Source organism: Hydra viridissima, unplaced genomic scaffold (assembly GCF_058129835.1).
Source record: "Hydra viridissima isolate aposymbiotic clone 2 unplaced genomic scaffold, HvirCarnegie_v1 scaffold_14, whole genome shotgun sequence".
Classification (NCBI taxonomy): domain Eukaryota; kingdom Metazoa; phylum Cnidaria; class Hydrozoa; order Anthoathecata; family Hydridae; genus Hydra; species Hydra viridissima.
The window spans coordinates 6883771-6900607 of record NW_028324313.1 but is presented as its reverse complement, the minus strand read 5'-3'; the positions used below and the strand labels follow the sequence as shown (position 1 = coordinate 6900607).

Sequence of the window (16837 nt, the reverse complement as noted above, 5' to 3'; positions counted from 1 at the left end):
TAAAAAAATTTATTTAAAGTACTATAAAAACTAAAGATCAACATCTTTAGTTTTTATAGTACTTTAAATCTTTCATACAAAAAAAATGTGCTTATTCTTTTAAAAAAGCACAGTAACTGTTGTGATAAGATTTAAATTGTTCTTGGCGTCGCTATTTTTATGAACAGACTTTTTTTTGTGAGAATTTGTTATACCGTTTGTAATAGAGTCTTTTGCATCACCGCTTATGTTCATTGTATATCACTATCTCAAATGATAAAATGATATCTTACATCGAATTTGTATAGATAGAAAATGTTCCACACAAATTAACTGAGTTGACAGCTTTTTTATCCTAAGGATAAGTAAGGTGTACGAAAACAAATATATTTTTGATTTCGTACACCTTATGGGTGAGTGGGGTTGTGCTTTATGAACTCCTCTTTAGATCAACTACAGATACAGCTATAGTCGTTATATTTCAAACATAAATAAATACATAATCCTGAAGTTAAACATAATATAAAAATGCTTAAAGTACAGCCGATGAGAAAGACGTCTATGCCAGAGATTAATTAACCTTTCCGGTAAATCCTACATAACAAACATTTTTTTAAGTTTGAGTAGATATATACTAATCAATGTTAAAATACATTTTTAAATAACTATAATAAAAAAAAATTATTCAATTTAAAAAAAAAAATTAGTTAAAAATAAATAACTAAGTGTAACAAAAAAAATATTTTTTTTACATATTTACTATTATACATATCTACCAATTACGAACATTTTTTCAAATTTTGAAAGAATAATCAAGTCAAATTTGTTGAATAATTTAATAGCTAGGCAAATTAATTTGCGAGGTAAATTTTTAAACAAATATAGTTTTACACCTTCTAAAAAATTTGTGGTATAAACTTTCTTATTAACATTTTGCGGTTGTAAACTCTAATTTTAAGGAGGTTTTTTTTTTCTTATTTCACGACCCTTTCTGGTTACTATAAAAGCGTTGGTCCCTTCTTTCGCCTTTCGATTAACATTTTGAATGATTTTCGCATTTTTCCATTATCTCTAAATGGAATGAACTATGTATTAGGTCATTTTGGGTACCAAGAGCGTATTGTAATAATGTGGTTCGTATTCTTCTGGAATTGTTCTTTGCAGATGGTCTAGTTTGACACAGTTTAAAAAGTTAGACGTGTGCAGCATGTCATTTCCGTAATGCTCGCCAAAAAATGACATTTCCATAGAATTCGGTGACTCAACTGGGCATTGATTTTCTAATAGTCCTGACAGTCTCCGCGAGTCATCATCATAAGTACTCCTCCTTTTACTTAGATAATGTTGATGTTGAAGCGAAGTTATTGACGTTCTTGTTTTTACTGAATAAGAGCCGAGACTTGTTTTAGAGTTTGAACGCCTTCTAAAAGATGAGCCATATCGAAGCATAGATCGAAATGTGTCTTGCATAGACTCCCACTTTTCAAGTTTATTGTAACAGCACGGGAAGACTACATTAGTTATATCTTTTTTAAAGGTTGTATGCAACCTGCTATAGATTATTGGGTTTGCAACGCTGTTGCACATCTGCAGCATCGTCAAACTATCAAATATAATTTTGATTTTCTGAATCGGATGATTTTGTCCGTTAAACAAATACCACATGTAAAAGAAGTGGGTTGGTAGAATACAAAAATAAAAAACTAGCACTACAACAAAAATCATTTTTGTAGCTTTCCTGTTTTGTGATAATCGCAACTTCATTTCACGTTTGCAGTGAGCAAAAATCCCACTGTTGGCGTTTTTTCTTAGTTCCAATATAATTAGCGAATAAAGGATAGTCATCACTGCTATTGGGATGACGCACTGTATGCAAAACGCTGCAATTGTAAAAATTACTGAATCGTCTTGATTCATATAGTTAAAGCATGAGTATACATTTTGGGTGTGGAGACCTAATTTAATATTTTCACCAACAAAATAAAAGGAACCTAATCCTGCAGCTGAAAGCCAAGTGCATGTTATAACAGCTAATAAGGTACGTTGGTATGGTCTCTTGTGCAAAGGCCATTTTACTATAATAAATCGATCAATTGATACTGTGAGCAATGTCAAAGCTGATACTGTCATGGTTGTTATACTTATAAAATATATAGTCTTGCAGCCATCATGACCAATGCTGTTCAAATTGATGTGAACCAAATCAAGAATAGTTCTTAGAGGTGCAACTGTGGCGTTTAAAAAGTCGGCAAGAGCCAAACTCAGCATGAAAATCTCACATGATTTCAATTTCGACCATTTAACTCCAAATACAATTAAGACCAAACCGTTGCCAATAGCTCCAAGGGTAATTACAATAATACACATTATCAGCGTCGTAAATCGCAGAAACTGAGATACCTCTACAGCTTGGGATGCTAAGAATTCAGATGATAGATTGAGGCTCGCATTACCTCTTAATGTTCTGTTCATTTTGGTTGATCACTAGGTTCTATGAAGAACTTTTATTAAGCTGAAGAACAAATAAATCTTTTATTTTAAACCTTCTTTAATTCTTCAACAATCAAACAGAAAAAATATGTTGTGCATGGGTGAATAATAAGAAAAATATAAGCATTTTAGGACTAAAGATAAACCTTTTGTGATTCACTGAATGACTGAAGCGGATGTTGCATGTGATATTTTTATATCCTCTCTAAACGAAGTATCTTCGAATAAATAAACTATACTTTGCTATTTTCATTCGAATATTAAACAAATATAATAATATTATTGAAATGGCGTGGATCAACCCTCCATATTTTTGAAATGGCGTGGATCAACGTCTCCCTGCAAGAATTTATCTTTATTTTTTTTTGTTGATACTGTTATCTTTGATATTATTAATATATTATTATTATGATGTATTATTAATATTTTAAAATGAATTATTAATACCCTTCCAATTAAAACAGCTTGAGCTTTTCACGCTTAATAATTTTGCTATTACAAAATATCATATTCTAGTTGCTTTTTTTAATTATGTTAACATTTGGTTTATTAGATCTTAATTTTTGATTTTATGTTTAATTTTGTGAATGTTACAAGATAATCTTTGATACAACTCAAATTATCTGAATGGTCAGCAAAAATCTCACGTGATTAAATTTTCTATGGGATTAAAAATTATACCATCGCATCGCATTTTAAAGTGTTTTTCATAAAAACGTTAATTGTATGATGAATTATGTCCAAGTTTTGTTGAAATATGTCATTATATTACATTTTCTTATTACGACGGTGTCCTTATAAAACTTAAAATTGCAAAAGCTGATAAGGATCTATTTACAGAAATAAGTTTTACTTCGGACAAAATATTTTACACGCTTTATTTATCGCGCGCCACTCTCTTGATTATTATTTAATAATGTCCTACATGAAAAAGATCCATATGCTTTGCTTCAAGATTAGAATCAGATTATCACATAATATTTACAGTTTTATACTTAATATATACAGAATACTGAATTAAATTATTTAGTTTTTTTATGTTGTGTCCATATAATAATTCAATTTCATTTATTCTGTATATTCTTATTACTTACATTTCAATCTAAATCTTCAAAGTTCTTCTACTGCTATCATCTGATTTATTTATCCTTAAACGTCTCTATCTCACTCAGATCTTACGAATGATCTTACGAATGATGCATTTTTTTGAGCTTTCGTTGTTCTCTGTTCTAAAATGCGGTAGACGTGTAAAATAAACGTACAGTCATTTCAAATGTTCTCTACGAATGGATTATAATGTGTTGAACATAATAACGATAATCTTAGAATGTTAGACCATGAAAGAGTTTAGGACACTGATGATTAGCTTAATGTAATATAATTTAGTATTTTAATATCAGTAATGGTTGCGCCACTGAGCTGCAAAGTTTTTCTCTTAAGTTTTTGTTACAAGTTATGATATTTTGAATTTACTTTTTAATTTGACTGAAATTCTTTTATATTATCCTTTTTTAACTAAATCAAGATGTCGTTTTAAATTGAAGAATATCAATAAATTGCCTTTTATAAATTCGAATAAATAGTAACTATTAATAAATGACAAATATAGAAAAAGGATAATATTCTAAAAATACAAAATTCGAATAATGTGTTTTTTTTCCACTGAGCCGTTCAAATAAAGCCGTTCAAATAAAATTTCAATAACTACATCTTCTAGACAAAAAATTTAAAAAGTCTCTGTTATATATATTAATTAATTTAATTTTTCTTGGTCCTATCAGTTTTTGGTGCGCTGATTTAAAAAAGATTTAGAATTATGGCAACTGTAAAAAAAATGTTTGAAACTTTTCCAAAACAAAAATCTCAATTTATAACTTTTTTTAAAGTTATAAATTGAGATTTTTTTTTAAAAAAAAAAAAAAGAAAAAAAAAAAGACATTTATAAAATAAACCTACGTAAATTAGTAATTTCACGTAATCCTCTTAACTCTGGTTTTTGTTTTTTTTAATTTTAATCAAATCTCGTTCTTTTTTTGGAATATTTGAATTCTTATTCATTAATTCGTCATAGTTTTACTTTTAAAGAAATTTGAATTTTTTGAACAGTGATTTTTGATCTAAAAGCATTGTAGACTTTTTTTACAAACTTTGCAACTTAGAGTTTGCTTATTAAAAAAAAGCTCTTTTCCCATTTTTTTTATTTTCTTTCTTTTATTTCAAAAGATTAATAATGTTGCCAAACTAGAAAATTTGTCACCCTGTTAATATTACACTAAACTCTATAACTGTCACCAGTTTTATAAGTATGGGAAAGACAGGGCGGTATCGTCTATTTTAAGAAGAACAGAATAGAGTAAGAATAGATTAAGCGTGTATATCTTTGAATAGCAGTCTGTTTGAAAATTTATAGTTCGCACAACAACAGAACCATAGTTTGCCGAAAAAATACACTGGAATTGAAAAACTTTTGCCTTCTAAATTCATATTAATAAATCACTTTAAAATTTTATGTAATATTGAATGGTTATATTAAATACTGATATAACTCCAGGTTAAAAAACAATAAAACATTTAACTTTTGTTTGCAGGCATTTACCACTATAAAAGGTGTTTTTTAAATATTTTCCTCGACGACGCTGCCTTTTTTAAAAAAAGCTCATACGTAAAAACAGTTTTTATTACCACAAACAAAAGTTTAACTCGCCTGAAAATTATCTTCAGCGGTAATTTATCCTATGGGACTTGGCTAAACCTGACGTTAAGCTTGCTAAAACCAAATAAAAAGTTTTAAAAAGATTTTGCTTGAACCAACAAGTTTTTTGTATGTCGGTGTCTTTGTATTAATGTCTCTGTCTGAAAACATCTATTCACTTAAAAATAAAATTTCAAAATCAAAACGAAAGAAACCCTTTAAATTGCCATTAAAGTTTTATAAATCACATTTCAATAAGGTCTATTTAATCATTTACCATTTTTACGGCATTCGAAAACAAAAATAAAGACTGTAATATATAATACATAAAGTATAAAAAATATTTTCTTATAAAGTTGGAGTAACCTGGGGTAAAGTGAGACACCAGCGCAAAGTGAGATAAATTTAAAGTTTTTATATATAAAGACCTCAATTGAAGCCGTCGGTCTTTCATTGAATGTTCTTTAATAATTTTCGTATTAAAAATCATTTTTCAAATAATCCTCTTTGAAATAGCAAATACGGGCGCTTGTTGCATTAAAAACAAAAAGTGCTTTTTTTCATTCATATCTTTCGATGCAAATTGAAATATGATATAAATGAGAAATTGTGGTAAATCTATCAAAAAAAAAAAAAGACTCATATTACTAATTATTTAGAGCTAGAAAATCAATATAACAACAGCTTTTTATTATGTGTTTCGCTTTTTGTATTTTTGTAAGCTTGTTCAAATATTTTCCTCTCTTAGCGACCTTGTTAAGCGGGAAAAGTGTAACATTTAATTCCCAAGCGAAACTCTGAATGCAAAAGCTGTTTTTAAATGACTTTAGAAGCACTTCATTACTCTAGTCTTTAACTACAACAAATAACAATGATAAGTAAAACTGTAAAGCTACAGCATTCTGCTATTATATGATAACTATATGTTATATATGAGCTTTTTTGTGATTTTATTCAAAACTCAGAGAAATCAATTGAAGTAGCATGATAAGTAAAGGTTCGTATTTTTATGGTAAAGTTGACTTTTTTGTTCTTTATTGTAGATTGTGTTAACAAAAACTTTGTGTCAATTTTAACCGTGTTAAATGAGAGCTATAATAACTCTAAACCGTGTTTTTTCTCCAGATTTTTTGGTTTAGTAGCGACCAGTAAATGTTACTTCAATAGTCTTTTCTTAGTAATGCAATAAGCATAGTTATTCTTTGGGTTATTTTAAGCCATATTGACCTAGTGACTTGCAAAACGTCGTATTTTTTAGAGCTTTTCTATGTAAATTATGGACACTTTTTGAAAAAGTGTTTAATTCCGCTCCAGGTTACTGCATAAAGTTTACATTATAACTGTCTCACATTAAGATTAAATGATAAATTTTTTGATCTGGCCTGACTAACAACTTTTTCCAGTTTTCTTTTTCTTCAAAGATTTTATTATAGTGAACAGAAAATGAAATCTTAATTTGAGTTGAAAATTCTCAAAGTAAAAGTTTGTTCTCTGAAATCATACTTTTGTAAAAAGAATTTAAAGCTCAACCCAATTGATGTTACCGGACAATTTGAAAACATATATTGGATGCCGGATAGCACCAGAAAAATATGTTCGTCTCCAACTGATTGATTTTTACATTTTAATATAAAATTTGCTATAATATTTTTGGAGAAAAGTTCCTGGCGAGAATACGCACAGAAATTTATAGTTTTTGTTTATCATAAACATTTTTCCAAAAAATAAAAAAAAAATTAATAATATTTTTCCAAAATAAAAAATAAAAATTTAATAATATTTTTCCAAAATAAAAAAATAAAACATTTAATAATATTTACAAATAATATATTAAACTATAAATCAAACGCTGATGAAATTTTAAGAAAAATATTTCAGATTTTTTTTAAAACTAAACTTTTACTTATTTAATACATTAATAATAAAATTTGTTTAAAAATTTAAGAATTAAATAAAGGTTGAAATACAACGTTATAAATTTATGATAAGTAGGTAAGAATAAAACTGAATGCACCCTTTCGTGACTAAAAGAAATTAAACCTTCCCTCAAGAAAATGTCCGTAATTTAAACGAATTTCTAATTTTAATCAAGAAACAATGCAACACTGATTTTTTTAAATTTTTGTAAACAAAAAAATGTAAATTTTTGTAAATTATTATTTAACAAGGTTTTAATTTTAGTTCACTTACAAATCAAGCATAAACAATAAGCCTGAACCAAAAAGTTCTTCCAGCACTATTTCCAAACTTTCTCAGCACTTTTTAAACTACGTGCACTTTTAAAGTGCAATTTTACCACGTTCCTTGTCAACGCCTTTAAAACGTCTGTATATAAAAATAAATCAAAGATAACTTTTTATCGGCGAATTCTTTTTTATAGCGTTCACTGTCTTTTAAGAGAAAAAAAAACATTGTTAGGTTGTATAATTTGAATTTATTTTTAGAAATTGCTAGCTACACATTCATTGATGAATTTAAAGTGTTTGAAAGATTAGTTGAAATTAAGGGGTAAATAAAGAGCGATTATCGTAAAATATGGAAAAAATAGAAGTCGAAAACTTGAACTCGAAAACTTGAACTCCAAAAGCAAAAAAGTGAGACTAAACCTTAAATGCAAAGAACAAAATTTGTGTCAGAAAATGCAATTAGAAACTAATCAGCTTTAAGTGAAATATTCTATCATTCGTGTTTTGTAATTTTTTTGCGCATTTCTTTTCTTGTTATTTCGTGCCATCGTGAACTTTAATAAAGTTTCAATTTAATTGAAAACATCTTTACGCTTTTATGAGTTAATGTTATTTAATATCTTATCAGGATTTAAACCACCTGTGCAGGATTTAAAAATACCTGTGCAAGGCTCAAAATTCTTGCTCATAATTCAAAAACGTCAATAGAAAAATATTGTTTGGCAACATTACAAAAAGGAACTGCTGTAATTCAGTAACTAGCAATATTTGATGTTTATAGTGACACCTGCACTAAATACAACAGGCGAAAGATTTCTGAAGTTTTGTTTTATACATTCTTTATTTAACCACGAATGTCATTCTTTCTAAGTCAATGATATGTTTTAAGTAAACATGCTCTACCAGAGAAGCGAGGAACGCTCATTGGTTTTCAATGAATTAGCACAGTTGAAAAACTCACCTTTGAGATGAAAAAATCAGAGCCATTGTGATTGAAGTGGTAAAAACAGGGCTTAAAGTAAATTATGTTCGAAATACTACACTATTCGGTTGAAAATCTATAGCATGCAAAGCAATCAAACTGTTCTGATTTTAAGGTGTAATTCCTAATAGAGTGAATTTAGTTAAACATTCTTACGGTTTTTTGTATTCAGATATTCCGACTATATTTATTAACATTTGCCCACTGTATGTATTTATGTAGATTCTACAGTTCCATGAATTTTAATTGGTTCAAAAATCTCTTTTAAATTCTCTAAAATACAATCGCTCACGTTCACTAAAACTTGTCTCAATATAATTTCTCAAATGCAAGTTCTTGCTATATTAGAATTTAAAACTACGATTAGATAATTTCTCAAATGCAAGTTCTAGCTATATTAGAATTTAAAACTACGATAATTTTCATTATTATCAATATAAACATTTTCGATATTTTTTACCGCTGGGTTGCAAAATATTTCAATATCCTCTTTCTCCCATTAATCTTTTCCTCTCACATCTCAAGTATTTGAAAAGAGTTGTAAACCTTTATATACACACAAAATATTTTTGTGATTTATAGATATTGAGGTTGATAACGATTTTATGAAATATTTTGTACGAAGCAGCTTTTTTAACGCAGCTTTCAAGAATCTGAAGAAATTTTTTGTAAAAAAAAACAAACAAAAAAAAAACAGAAAACTCCAAAGGAGTTAAAAAAAAAAATTAAAAGGAGACGAAAGAATTTGAGTTAAGGACTTTTTTTTTTTTTACAGAAAAAAAATCAACACATTATTAGTTTATTCGCCGACTTTGGGTGTTAATTACTAACCCCCAAAGTGATTGACTCCAAAATACAAATAAGCTAAATTATCATCACTGCACTTATTTATTTGTAAAAACTATTTAAAGTAGTACGTTCTAAAAATTTTTGGATCCCATCTCCAATAAAACTTTTATGATTTGATCTCTAACTATGGAGTTTTAGCTATAAGCAAAGAGAAGCAACACGGATATATGAGTTTTTACAATTTAGAGCAACGATTAATGACCTTTGAAAAACAAGCAATTCCCAGTCTTGAGATGAACCAGAACATTTGTTCGGTTAAAAAGAGTCTGAGCTAAATTGTGCTGGGGCTGGTTAGTCATAGATTACAGCAAATACGCCAAAATAAATGAGCTGTGTTGTAAAAGTCGCTAAATGGAAAACTATTTTTTTAAAGAAAAGAATACATTTTTTAAATAAAGCGGGCTAAATGTAGACAAGGTAACAAATCGAAGACTTTCCATTTGTATTAATTGTTAATACGGTAATACATTTACATAAAATATAGAATTTTTCTGTAAAAAGTGAAAATAGTTCAGATTTCTGTTTTTTCATTAAAAAAATTGTGCAATATTTTTTTGCAAAAACCACGTTCAATAAACATGAAGCGTTTTACTTACCTTATCTAATTTTAAAAAACCTTCATTTTCGCTTAAGTTTTATCATTTTGTTTCAATTACTTTGTTGAAACATTTAGAAATAATAATTTTGGGAAATTTACAACGTTCGCTGCTCTCCATGCTTGTTACAACTAGCAAAGGTATCCTTTACATAGAACAAAAACTAATTAAACCAGATAGCCTCGGTTAAGAAAACAAACATAAGGCTCTCAAAGTGTTTGAAAATATTTGATAACTTTAAAAAGATTGCTTCATAAACATATGACAAGTTGTTAAGATTAGTTTTTGAAAATTATATACCTTTTGATGAAGCGGACAGCGAGTATCAGGCGTGGATTTAATTACGCCAGCTCCCTTTTGTTCTTTTAAAGATATTTTGTTCTTTTAAAGATCTTTTGTTCTTCCCAAAAAACCTAAGATGAAAATTTGTCTTTTAAATTTAATTACTCATTCTAAATTTAAAAGAGCTGAAGAATATAACAAACAATTAAAGTCCACAAACATTTTAAATTGGTCTCTCAGGCTTAAGATATTTTTTTTGCAGAGTTCCTGCGTGCCAAAAACTTTATAAGAAAGGTAGCCAGGTTGATAGGAACTAAATTAACGAGCCATAAATTTTGATACACCATAAGCTTTTCGGCAGTTTTAAAACATCTTTCAAGAAAAAAAATCTTTTAAAGGACAAAACATTACGTAAAGGAATCATTCGATATTCGAATACCATTATTTTATTAGTGGTATCTTTTTTTCATGATGTTTTTAAATGTCTTTTAGTTTCACGTTGTTTTTCTATTTGAAGCTTTAGTAACGCAAATCTTTGACTTGCAGAACTTGAATATTAACCTATTAAAAACAATTACAAATTATTTCTTCAGAAAAAAAATGATAAAATAATACAAAAGCATTAATATTGTTAAAAACATTTTTTATATCAGCGATTCTCTAAAGTTTACAAGTATACGCACCGCAACGTTTATCGCTGTAATTTTATATAAAAGTTTCTTTTTTGTAGTGGAGAGACAATTCTCTCTTTGTTTCAGCAAATTTTAAAGATATAAAATAGCTACTTATAACAAATTTGCGTTATCATTAAGTCAAATTATTAAGTTTACATAAAAAAAAAAAAAAAATTTCGTCATAATAAGAAAAGTAAACGTTTATTTAGATAAAGTTAAAACTTGCCGTTATGCAATTCGTCGTGATAATATGAGAAAATATTTCAACAGAGTTTCTTTTAAATAATCGGACACTCTCTTACGAGAAATTACACTACCCGACAAAACATGTTTTTCCAAATTTATTATTTTGAACGCAAAAAATTGCAATTAGCTGTTTTTTTTTAAAATCATTTCTAGATCCTATTGGCGTAAAAAGTGTTGCTTTTTTTCCCAAGAAAAATAAAAATGATTATCTGTTCTGGAAAGCTCTTCATTCAGTTACCCCTTTATATTAAGACGCGTAAAAATGGGTGAAAAAAAAAAGTCAGACAAAATAAAGTGGAAAATTATTGGTTTACGAACGTGGTTAATAAAAGTTAAAAACCCATGTTAAGAGCATTTAAAGTTCCCAATAAAATTAAAGATTATTCGAAAACTCGTTTTAATAATTACTTAGATTAGTTCTCTATGAGCCTAAGTTCTTTGTTAGAGATGCTCTAAAAGCGTCCCAAGTTAAACAACTTGGAGCTTTTTTTATTTTATGAAATCTGTGAAAAAATATGTCACTTCCTTTTACGCATCTATTAGAACAATCATACGCAGCACAGGAACTCACCATTTTAATGTTAACTTTTAAGATATCATATAGCTAGATAAGTTTTTTTCCCCTAATTAGAAATGGCTTCCACAACATTACGTCATACCATACGGCTTCACTTTTCGGATCGAAGATAAACATCTAGTATATATAATATATAATTGATTACGAATGATATCTAACATGAAGCCAAAAAAAGTTGTATCAGAGAAATTCGTGAGAAAAACAAAAATAAAATATGAGGCTACAAACACTGTTAGTGATTCATCTGTGATTCATAAGTTTTCTACTTTTAGTTTCGCCTATGATCCACCTAGAATGACAGGCCCCGGAAGTTAAGCTAACGAGACATCAACTACATTTAAGATCAGGTAAAAACTAATTCTAGACTGAGTAATGCTTATATGCGTTGATTGAGTAACGATTGTATGCGTTGAGACAATAAGAAAAGAAATAAAGAAATGAAAAATAGGATCGTATACAGCACTTAAAAAGCCACTTTTGTCATTGACAGAAAAATCAAGGCGAAATAAGTGGTGTAAAGATAAGTTGTGCTGGTCTGTAAAAGACCGGTTAAAAGTTATTTTCAGTGATGAATTGAATTTCGAAGTGTTTGATCACATTCCACAAAAGTTTGCCGAACGGCTTGAAGATGAAAAAAATTTAACACGGCTTGTGTACCAAGAGCCCAGTAAGTTGGAGGATCTGCCGGATCAATACCGGGTGTTGGAACACTTAATCAAATTGAACCAACCAATTCATCTCAAGTTGAATCAATCTATTCACTTTACCATCTCCAAACCTTTTAAATTTCAACCAGAAAGCGCAACTTATCACACAACAAAATCGATTTCTCATTTGTTCACTGAGAACAACAAAAGACTCATACCATGATGTGCACGATCACCTGATCTTAACCCAAGTGACATCAGGTGATCAAGTGATTACAAAGCTAAAGGTGGTTATTGTATTGAGTCTTTATTTGCTACTTTTAAATATTACGAATTATTAATTGCATCTTTTTCTTTTTTTTTTTTTTTTCTTTTTTTTTTTTTTTGATAAAATAAATAAAATATGTCTATTTTTTCTTAAAGTATTAGTAAATTAGTGTGAAATAATGAAAAAAGAAATTTTTTGAAATCTTAGGCCGTTCAAATGCAAATTAACAAAAGCTACCAATTTTTAAGGAAATATACGCGGGTCTAAATATACTAGTTAAACTGTAACATCAGAAGCGCTGAACGCGAAATATCCAGACGCGATGAACGAGAGCAAATACCTAATATGTAGCTATGCTTATCCATTATTTTGATATACGACGTTTCCTTACATAACATGAGAAATAAAGCAGAGTACCTTTGCCCATCAAATAACAGCATTTTAATTGTTCTAGAAAAGATGAGTTGTCAGTATTTACAGGTGTTGTGAAAGCCTCGTTTTGCAATAATATACTGGAACACTTTTTCAATATTCGACAATTTTTTGTTAGCTAATTTTTTGTTAGCTAATTTAAAAGCTATAATGTTCTTTTATAATGTGATAACTTGAAGTCTCAGTTTATTTTTAGACTTTTTAGTTGTGAAAAGAAAAATTAGTGAATACAAGAATTAAATTTTAACATGCTTTTGGTGATTTGAAAACGCCTAAAAACAACAAAAAAGTGGAAAATGAATAGTAGATTGAAACCCCTGTTTATTATTACTGTCTTTGTTACTATTTTTTTTTAAAAAAAAAAAAAATAGAAATTTAGAACTTGGTTTACTGTTTAGATTTTAAGATAATTTTTCAAATATTTTTCAAATATGTTTAGGACCATCAGCAATCAACGGCCATGGATGTAAACTGCTAAAGGTTTAAAACAATTGATCTTTAGGTTAACTTTTTCACAAAAAACGATAAAGGAAAATCCAGCGTTCAGTTCTTCAAAATTTTTTGACAAATTTTCAATAACTTAAATTTGATTTAAGTTTTTCAAATTTTGCTTTAAATTTTTTTAAATTTATCTTAATATTAAGTTTTTGTTAATTTTTTTTAAATTTATATATTTTGTAATGATTAATTTAGAAATATAGTAAAATATTTGCAAAAGATTTTATATTTTTAAATCTCATACAAATAAAAAGAACTTTTGCAAATAAAAAAATAAACGTAACACATGTTTACATTCGGTTATGTTTTTTAGAATTGCACCAACTATCTCCTTTTTACCAACGCCATTGAAGTAATTAAATAAGCAATTAACAACATTCTAAAACATGTTTAGCTCAGCCTCAGAATCAAGTATTTTAAAACAAAATATGTATAAAATATAAATAGGGCTAATATGTTGTCGCTGAGTAAAAAAACAAACAACGAATAGATTGCGCGTATTTACGCGCGCATACTTGCAAGTTTAAAGCTTCAATTTAATTTCGGTTCGATAAAAATTTTGTTCAATAAAAAATCTCACCACTTTACTTTTATAAATGCAATGTGCAAAAAATGTTTTTTAGCTGCATAAATTTCTGTCAAAAATACAACTTTGGCGAAGTGTTTACAAACTTAGGGTCTTCTTAAACTCATGTTAAATATTTTTTCAAAGTTTTTGTAAATATTCAGTTCAAAGAAAATAAAATTAGAATGCTAAAACGAAGCGAGAAGACCTCATTAGAACTGTTGACTTTGGCAAACTTTTGCCTGTTTGGATTTTTAACGTCACACAATTCTTTTTTTTTTTTAACGTCACACAATTCTTTTTTTTTTTTCTTTATGAAGATTTACTTTCTACAAAAAAAGTTCAACTTTTCCATAGATGCGCAGAATGATTCTTGGTTTATTTTACCTCTTGCTAACTTCCTAAACACAAACGTGAAAGTCAAGAGCAATTATAACATAGTTTTTTTTGTCTTTCATTGTTAATATGTTTCAGCAAAAATTTCTATTTGCGATTGTATCTCTTTGCAAAACCGCTCAATACAGAGAAGTTTTCTTATGCCAAATAACATAAGTTCGAACCCTGCTTCGACAGTTGCTTAGAATCTATTGATTGCTTTAACAATTAGCAAGGAAAATTTAACACACTGTTTTAACTAAAATCATTTCAAACTTGAATTGACCAAATATTACCATTTTATTTTCTCGCTAAAAATATATATCTGATTTATCAACAAATCAGAATTAACAGTAATCTGTAGTCCTATCCGTTTCAAGTTCATAAAAATAATAGCTGATGTTCTCTAGAATGAAGAATTGTTTAATGAAATGAACATCTGTTGAGCGAACTGTGTGGATTTATATCGCTATTTATCATGCTATTGATATCACCATGATTGGCAAAGATACACCAAAGATAATAAATTACATAGCTTTCTTATGGTGTAGAAACCTGTAAATAATTCTGCAGGTTTCCTTAACTCTCTTGGATTATAATAATCAATTGCTGCTTGCATTTATTCAATAAATTGAAAATTGCGAAGTGGCTCGAGATTCAAGTTCAAAATTTAGTTTAATCACAAGGAAAAAGGCACACAGAAGGACTTAAATTATCTATCGATGTAGCTAGGTCTAACTATCGATGTAGCTAGGTCTAACTATCGATGTAGCTAGATTTGAAGGCTTTGGCACTTCAAACCTTAGAGTCACAAGATTTTTGATTTTTTCAATGTGAAACAATTGTGGCTAAACCTTTATCTTTAAATTTGAAGCTTTTGAAAAAACAATGTTATTTCATTAACAATCTCTTCCGCGCTAGCAATTAATGCTTTTGAAAAATCCTACCTTAAAGTGTTTCTCTGGTGGTCCTGATAAATGCTGATATCTTGGATCAGCACAATTTACTCATTTGATAGGAATTGCTCACGATTTTTTACTTTAGTTTATTGTTTTTTTCTTGTGTGATCTCATTTAACTTGATTTCAACAGGTTTTACATAGGTCATCGTTACATAGGTCATCGTTTTTCAAGGATGCTAAGAGCAAGTTCAATTTGATGCTATAAACTTTAAATCAGATTGAGGCTAGGTTACTAAGCAGGCCACTTCAATAATTCAATTCAATTCGTTTCAAACTACTATTTAACGAGTTTAGACGAGTATTTCAGGTCGTTGTCTGGTTGAAATATTTACAGGAGAGGCATATTATCATCAGTATAAAGAACTATCTTTTCCTCAAGAATATCGCGATTAAGAAATCAATTAATAATGCTATTTATTCGATGGGTAGGTACAACTCCACTAAAACCGGAAAAAAAAACCCAAACCACCATTAACTTTTCAGTGTTTACGAGCATTTGTAAATTCAACTCGAGCTTTTAAATTTTTTTTGACAAAAGAAAGGCTGTTTCGCTGCTCTGAAGCTCAAAAGTCCTAAATATTGTACTTTCGGAAACTGTATTCTCGGACACTGAAGATTCAGCTTTTAAATGGCATCGATAATTTGTCTATCCATAGGCGCCGCGTCCATGGGGGCAACTGGGGCAGTGGCCACCCCCCCCCCCCGGAATTTTATACTAATAATATATTATCACGGATTATTACGGGGGGCGAATAGATACTCTCACCCTCATGATAATCCGTGATAATATATTATTAGTATAAATTTCCGGGGTGGCCACTGCTTCTCTTGCCCCCGTGGACTCGGCGCCTATGTGTCTATCAGTAAAACGATATGTTTTCCTTTCCAAAACATCGCAAAATCGTGATCTCAAGTCAATGCCACTCCTGATAATACGACGCACAGTGACTCAGGATGATCAAAAACTCAATAAAATTTGATAAAAATTGTAAATAAACATATCATAAAGAATTCAAATTTGTTAACAAAATTATTTTTTAAGCGCATCTTTGACGCGTATATTGCGTACATACGCGTTCACGCGCGCGTAAGATTTGGCTGCACGCGTAAAAAATAATTTAATTAAAATTTTAGAATTTTTAAGCCGATGCACCACATTTTGGTTCATTACTCTACTTAATATTTGCATGCTTCTGGCAGAATTGCCATCATTTATTTCAGCTGCTACTATTGGTATTGTTATACCACCTATATAAACACAGCTTTATCCACTGAAACATCGTGCAAGAAGAGGATAAATTTGCGTCCAATGTCTAGGTTTTTGATCATTTAATACTGTTTATCGCTGAGGTCAGTATTTACTTTTAAATCAAGAGCTTGCTTTATACTCATAGTTTAAAGAAGAGGTTTTATCCAAAGTGTCTCTAACTTTTTTGATCTCTAAAACATTTGACTTTTTTAAAACTTCTTGCAGAGACCAAAAATAGAGAATGATGTTCAACACCTAGTTCTTTTATTTTTTCTGTTTTGCTTCGCTT

At 28.9% G+C, this 16837-nt stretch overlaps 1 protein-coding gene and 1 pseudogene across 17 annotated transcripts; one reads left to right on the top strand and one right to left on the bottom strand.

Annotated features, from left to right (window-relative positions):
• Window positions 1–447: 447 nt before the first annotated feature.
• Window positions 448–10865, bottom strand: LOC145181977 (kappa-type opioid receptor-like). Of its 17 annotated transcripts, none has more exons than XM_090071951.1 (7): window positions 10740–10865; window positions 10496–10617; window positions 10075–10187; window positions 7352–7486; window positions 5174–5236; window positions 2616–2674; window positions 448–2491 (listed from the first exon to the last, which is right to left on the bottom strand). In XM_090071951.1, exon 7 carries the CDS (start codon window positions 2449–2451, stop codon window positions 1072–1074), a length of 1380 nt encoding a protein of 459 aa, XP_089928077.1. In that variant the 5' UTR covers window positions 2452–2491; window positions 2616–2674; window positions 5174–5236; window positions 7352–7486; window positions 10075–10187; window positions 10496–10617; window positions 10740–10865; the 3' UTR covers window positions 448–1071. The 17 variants fall into 17 exon arrangements, with proteins under 17 accessions (XP_089928077.1, XP_089928082.1, XP_089928075.1 ...); XM_090071956.1 differs by having other exon boundaries at window positions 448–2470; XM_090071949.1 differs by lacking the exon at window positions 5174–5236 and adding an exon at window positions 3564–3698.
• Window positions 10866–11712: 847 nt separating this feature from the next.
• Window positions 11713–16837, top strand: part of LOC149879082 (uncharacterized) — a 13516-nt pseudogene continuing 8391 nt past the window's right edge.

What these genes read in the sequence shown, in the direction of transcription:
- LOC145181977 (XM_090071946.1), bottom strand. Translation starts at nt 2,451, where the DNA reads ATGAACAGAACATTAAGAGGTAATGCGAGCCTCAATCTATCATCTGAA.